Consider the following 7,082-nt stretch of genomic DNA (forward strand, 5'->3'; position numbering starts at 1 on the left):
CTACAGCTGGGGTGTCGAACTCAATCACACAGGGGGCCAAAATTTGAAACACACCTTATGGTCGCGGGCCGAGCAGGATAAACATTTATTTAACACTAAAAAATTACATTTTTAAAACTTTAAAAACGTAACTTTTTAACATAATTATGAAGTAGATATATAGCATTACTCGCGATAATGCTAGTGTGAATGCTGTAAGCTGAATTTGGCCGCTGAAAATGTGCTAGTGCTGATAGCTGAAGATGCTGAAATGATAGCTAAAAACGCTGAAGCTGATAGCCAGCTAAAATATGAGCTAAATGCCAAATTAGCAAGGCAAGGCAAGTTTATTTGTATAGCACATTTCATGTACAGAGACAATTCAAAGTGTTTTACATAATACATTAAAAGACACAATCAAAAGAAATAGTAAAAATGTGATCATTAAAATAAAATTAAAAGAAAGTAAAAAGATTTTAATTTAAAACAAGCATAGATAAACAGTGCGGACGTAAACCTTTGAATACATATTAATCAAATGCAACTGAGAACGGGTAAAAAAACAAAATAAAACAAAACATGTAGGTTAGCCAAAACAGCTAGCATGTGGCTGAAAAAATAGCTAAAGTTTAAAATAGCCTAAAAAAACTGGAAAAAAGTAGTCAAAACAGCTAGCATGTAGCGGAAATATTAGCTAAATGCCAAAACAATATAAATACACACAAAAAAGGTATAAATGAGCCAAAATGGGTAGCATATAGCGTAAATATTGGCTAACCTCCAAAACAGCCTAAAAGACTTAAAAAAAAAACTAAATCAGCCAAAATAGGTAGCATGTAGCTGAATATTAGCTAAACTCGAAAACAGCCTAAAAAAACAAAAAAAAGCCTAAATTAGCCAAAATAGGTAGCATGTAGCTAAAATATTAGCTAAATGCCAAAAAGCCTAAAATATAATTTAAAAAAGCCTAAATTAGCCAAAATAGCTAGCATGTACCTGAAATATTAGATAAACTCCAAAATGGCCTAAAAACAGCTAAAGCTATCAGATTGCCAATTTTCAAAACTTTAAAACTAATTTTTTTAACAACATTATGAATAATAAAAAGGGCAAAATATTATTCCAGAAAAAATCAACTTAAACCTCAAATAACTTCTGGATCTGGAGGGCCGGATAGAATTACCCGGAGGGCCGTATCCGGCCCCCGGGCCTTGACTTTGACACATGTGTTCTACAGTGACTTTTCAGTTGCAGATTTTTTTTTGTTGTTGCCCCAGCTGACCCCAGCAGGGGGTGAGGCAGCGGGTCCGCCTGTGAATAGGCCTTTAGAAAGCACTGGTGTGGTGGTGAGGCTGCTGACTCAGGGGCCTCGCAGCGCGTCGCCCCCCCGTCCTTAGCAGCCGCCCGCGCAGTCAGGTCTTCGTCAAGTGCAGAGAGCATGCCACCCTCCTAGCCAAACGAGCAACAGTTGAACTACCTGCTGAACTGAATCCTTCAGGTTTTTTATTTTGTGCGACATACAAAAAAAAAAACCTCACGCCAAAGCGACGGCATTTCAGATGCAGAGCGGGGTAGCGCTTAATAACCAACCCAGGTAAGACAGAAACCGCCGCCTCCTAATCTTCTTGACTTCTGTCCCAACAACGCTGATGCTTTTGGCTCACTATTGTTTCGCTCAGGTTTGAGGGAGGGAGGGGGCTTATGCATCACATGTTTATTGCAATATGGCTGCACTGTCCATGAGAGCGTTACAGTCAATTGTTGTGTATTGTACTGATGCTTGAGCATCCTGATGACTGGGCTCTTCTGGAACAAGCCAGGATTTTTTTAGAGCCTCTAGCGGGCCACCATGGGCTCAGTGATCTGGATGAGTCTTGCAGAGAATGGAAAGATGGCAGGTCTGTGAGAAATCCTACAGCTAGAGGCTCGATCTACGGCGATGCGGTTATGACTTACGATATCGGCGAAACATGTTCTAGTTTCTTCCTGAACCCAACAGTGGATTACTGCAACCAAATCTGGCAATTGAACATGTACGTTTGCTTTAGTTTGATAGTAAGTTGCTGTGTTGTTACAGTGAATACGAGGGCTTTTAATGTGAGAAATGTAAAATGAGTCAGAGATATATTCTAGATCATTTTTCACTTGAAAGTTTTATAAAATCTGGTAAGAAATGACATTAAATTAAAAAAATCTAATTTGTCTGCATTTTATTTTGAAATTCCAAAGATGTAGATGCTGTATGCTTAATTTTAAAGACAAAAACTGCACAATTATATAATAAATGTACTTGTTTTTCCTCCCTTAACTTATTAGTAAGAAAAATAAGGATGGCCAGAAGCGGGAGCAGGACTATTCTGACAACCACTACAGAATCGTTTCACCAACATTCCAGTATAAAATGAGCCACCAGCGAGTGGGGAAGTGCATCATCATCAACAACAAAAACTTTGAGGACAAAACAGGTATGTCTTTTTCAATGCTATTTCATTTTTTTAGTTGTTTTTTTAAATAAAAAGTCAATTGTCTTGGCAGGAATGAATGTTCGCAACGGCACAGACCGAGATGCAGGTGAGCTGTACAAGTGTTTCAAGAGCCTGGGCTTTGACGTTTCCATCTATAATGATCAGACCTGTGAGAGGATGGAGTGTCTCCTAAAAGAGGGTGAGTAAACCACACTTTTACACAGATTTGTAATCTCTTGACCTTCAGAGAGAAATCAAATTTTCTGAGTTTGAGCTGGAGTTTGATTCAAAAATAAATTGGGTAGAAACTGATAAGTTATAGTACAGGGAAATGATGAGTTAAATAATTTGTGTGTGTTTTCAGCCTCTCTGGAAGACCACAGTGACAGCTCGTGTTTTGCCTGCATCCTGCTGAGCCACGGCGAGGAGGGCATGATCTACGGCACAGACGGAGCCATTCCCATAAAGGACATGACCTCACTGTTCAGAGGGGATAAGTGCAAAAGTTTGGTCGGGAAGCCAAAACTCTTCTTCATCCAGGTACGGAGCGGAAAACGCCTTTCTCGATTTTGTAGTTTTGTGGTGAAGCTGCAGGTTTAGTCAAAATCTTAATTTGTTTTAAAAGCAGTATATGAATTGAAAAAGTTTATTATTGAAAAAAAAGTGGATTAGGAATGTCCTGATCCGACCAAACAGTTTCAGGCTGTTCAGATGTTGCATTATTATGATCTAACTTTTATATGTCAAGCTTATTATATGTAAAAACAAGGAGCCAAAATCCAAAACAAACCCGATAAACATTTATTGAACACTCTAAGACTAAATGTTTAAAGCTGTAACTTTTAAACATAATTATGAACTAGATATAAGGTATTACCTGTGATAATGCTGGTGTGAATTCTGTCAGCTGAATTTGGAGATGCTGAAAGTGATAGCCAAAAACGCTAAAAGTGATAGCTGAAAACGCTGAAGCTGATTGCTGAAAACGCTGAAGCTAATTGCTGAAAACGCTGAAGCTGATAGCTAAAAACACTGAAGCTGATAGCTAAAAACGCTGAAGCTGAAAGCTAAAAACGCTGAAGCTGATTTCTGAAAACGCTGAAGCTGATTGCTGAAAACTCTGAAGCTGATAGCAAAAAAGGCTGAAGCTGATAGCCGAAAATGCTGAAGCTGATAGCAAAAAACGCTGATGCTGATAGCCGAAAATGCTGAAACTGATAGCTAAAAACGCTGAAACTGATTGCTGAAAACTCTGAAGCTGATAGCTGAAAATGCTGAAACTGACAGCCGAAAAACGCTGAAACTGATAGCTGAAAACACTGAATCTGATAGCTGAAAATGCTGAAACTGATAGCTGAAAATTTGAAGCTGATAGCTAAAAACGCTGAAGCTGATTGCTGAAAACTCTGAAGCTGATAGCAAAAAAGGCTGAAGCTGATAGCCGAAAATGCTGAAACTGATAGCTGAAAATGCTGAAACTGATAGCTGAAAATGCTGAAACTGATAGCTGAAAACTCTGAAGCTGATAGCTGAAAGCGCTAAAACTGATAGCTGAAAACTCTGAAGCTGATAGCTGAAAACTCTGAAGCTGATAGCTGAAAATGCTGAAACTGATAGCTGAAAATGCTGAAACTGATTGCTGAAAACGCTGAAGCTGATTGTTGAAAACGCTGAAGCTGATAGCAAAAAACGCTGAAACTCACAGCCGAAAAGGCTGAAGCTGATAGCTGAAAACGCTGAAGCTGATAGCTAAAAACGCTGAAACTGATAGCTGAAAACTCCGAAGCTGATAGCAAAAAACACTGAAGCTGATAGCAAAAAACGCTGAAGCTGATAGCCAAAAGCTATTATAAGTTATTTATGATGATGCAATTTTTAGCCAAAAATAAAAAAACTTGTGTTGTTTTATAAGGAGTTCATTAGAAATTCACCTCTGAGTTGTGGGCGGGACTGTTGGCGCAGAAGTTAGCTCTGCTGATTTCCCATCAGGCCACTGTTTACATTCTCTTTGGCTAGCTTATAGCACCTCACAAGCCAATTTAGCCAAAACAGTTTGGAATGCCGGGCTCATAAATTAGCTGCTTTTTTGTTAAAGAAACGTTAAAAAAACATAATCATAGAATAAACATGTCCAAAAAATAATAGATTTTTATTTTTATAATGAAAAAGTATATTTGTCTTATTTAATGTAAGTATTTTCTAAGCTATATTTTGCAGGTACTCGCCTCCCCTGACTGCACATCATGGCTATTATGGACACCAAATGAAGAACTATGTTTTCTTTAAAGCTCCTCAATTGAAAATGTTTTCATTTCCTTCTCCAGGCTTGTAGAGGTTCAGAATTCGATGAAGGTGTCCAGACGGATTCCGGTCCTCCAAACGACACCATTGAGACTGATGCCAATCCGAGTCACAAGATCCCAGTGGAGGCGGACTTCCTCTTTGCATACTCCACCGTGCCAGGCTTGTTTTTTTTTTGTTCTTACCGTTTGTGTCTTTGACTTGGCAGTTGAACTCAAACTGTCACTCGTGCCGCTTCTGTAGGATACTACTCCTGGAGGAACCCCGGGCGAGGTTCCTGGTTCGTCCAGGCCCTCTGCAATGTCCTCAACGAGTTCGGCAAGCAGCTGGAGATCATGCAGATCCTGACCCGGGTCAACTACATGGTGGCCACCAACTTTGAGTCGTGGTCCGAGGACCCCCGCTACAGCGAGAAGAAGCAGATTCCCTGTGTGGTCTCCATGCTGACCAAAGAGCTGTATTTCAATTGACCGTCCACCTGTACCGCACCGACACACTCCCACTGACCGTCTGACCAGACTGACCATTTCAGGGACGGACTCTTTGATTGAAATATTCAGGGATGACGGCACATCAGCCGCTCATTTTTTTTTTTTGTAGCTGGGCCCAAAAACAAGCACTCTTAGAGAAAATACGGTGGCGTTTGTTTCTTCAAGGTGAAAGCTTTCCTTCAGGTTCCTCTTCAGACGAATCGGTCTGATGCCTGTCCACAGGTGAAATATCCATGTTGTTCTGCCAACACATAAGATCCGCTGCCAGGTCTTGTGGGTTTGGGGAAATCCTATCTGAGTATGCGTCATCTGGGTTTTATTCTTTTAACAAATGTGTTCAGTAGGCAACCAAAATTACAGGAAATGACTGGAAGTTTAGTGAAATTCTTTAGCTCATATGTGTTTTGAGGAAAACCATGAAGCTGCAGTTCCTTCCAGCACGACAAAAAAGCTTCATTTAGCTCCGATTATGTCAGTAGAGGCCTTTCTTCACACAAATGATAATATTTTTATTAAGAAGTTGAAAAAGTTCTGCACAAAAGCGGCTAGAATATGCATTTTATTGGATGTATTATTATTAATTTATCAAATACATCTTTACAAACTACATTATTTAGAATTAAATAAGTGAACTTTAAAAAAAATATATTGTACCCCTCAAACGCTTTAAATTTAAATGCTTAAACTTTATTTTTATAAAGCTAAAGGATCTTGAGTCTCCGTTATTGTATCATAAATTGAAGAAAAATAAATATAAAAGAGCCTAGCTGAGACCAAAAGCACAAATGCCACATCATTTTGCTGTATATTAGTGTTGTAGTTTGTCTTTAGTGTACACTGCAGGTAACGGGTACAAAACAATTCAGAATTAATTAAAAGCCAAAAATTTCTAGAAGAATTATTTATATATTTAAGCACTTTGTGCACTTTGACTAACGTTTTTGTTATGGGAAATTAGGCTAAAATTGTATTTCTAATTAATCATTTTTGTTTAAGATGTGCGTTTCTGCAGTTTGATTGTCCCAGTGTGTCAACCACAGAGGCAGCTATTACTGGCAGTGACGAGTCTGAACAAACCAAATCCACATCTTCACATTTCCTGCAATGTAGTTCAGTTATTCCAAGAAAATCATCTTTAGTTTTTGTTTTGCTTTCCACTTTTTACTGCTTTTATGTTTTACCAAGTAGTTTTGAAATATAATTTTTAAGGAATAATTGCCAGATGTGCGAGTACCTTCCCTGATGATTCTTGTTCGGTGCAGACGCCGCCCTTCAGTCGTCTCGACACCAGAAGGTCCGTGACGTTGGGGGCTGACCTGTGCTTATAAAAAAAAAAAAAAAAAAGTTTGATTCACTTGTTTTGGAATGGAATTGAAAGAGGAAAATTATTATTTTTACTGTAAAATTTTGAATGCTTATTTCTGCTGTTAAATGCTGTTGTCCTCAGAAAAAAAATCTAGAAAAAAATAATGAATTTGACAAAAAAGAGTTTAAACTGGCCCAGTTTGTAATCTTTGGACAAAGGTATGCTTATGTGAACATTTATTGTACTAAAAATAAATGTATTACACAAATGAAGTGTTTTCTTTCAATCAATAAATCAATTTATTGTTTGTAGAGCACTTATAAAAGCAGAAGTAACCAAAAATCAAATATAAATAGAATCAATAAGCAATAAAATAAGAGAAACTGTAAAAGCAATGAAACAAATGTGCTCGCAAGTTAAAAGCCTGATTAAAAAGATACGTTTTTAAAAGAGACTAATTTTACTATTTAGATGCAGTATACAAAAAGTCTTTATTAAAAAACACTTAATTTGTGAAACTAAAAATAGAAATGCAAAAAA

General features: G+C 37.9%; 1 protein-coding gene across 2 annotated transcripts in view; it reads left to right on the forward strand.

The window, feature by feature from the left end:
- Positions 1-6,814, forward strand: part of casp7 (caspase 7, apoptosis-related cysteine peptidase) — a 9,806-nt gene extending 2,992 nt beyond the window's left edge. For both annotated transcript variants that reach the window (XM_036217151.1, XM_024285484.2), the window contains exons 3-7: positions 2,296-2,444; positions 2,515-2,643; positions 2,809-2,984; positions 4,769-4,907; positions 4,989-6,814. In XM_036217151.1, coding sequence (XP_036073044.1) covers positions 2,296-2,444; positions 2,515-2,643; positions 2,809-2,984; positions 4,769-4,907; positions 4,989-5,215 — 820 coding nt within the window. In that variant the 3' untranslated portion in view covers positions 5,216-6,814. The remainder of the gene's footprint in view (positions 1-2,295; positions 2,445-2,514; positions 2,644-2,808; positions 2,985-4,768; positions 4,908-4,988) is intronic.
- The last annotated feature ends 268 nt before the right edge of the window (positions 6,815-7,082 follow it).

The sequence above is a fragment of the Oryzias melastigma genome, linkage group LG19, assembly GCF_002922805.2.
Source record: "Oryzias melastigma strain HK-1 linkage group LG19, ASM292280v2, whole genome shotgun sequence".
NCBI lineage: Eukaryota > Metazoa > Chordata > Actinopteri > Beloniformes > Adrianichthyidae > Oryzias > Oryzias melastigma.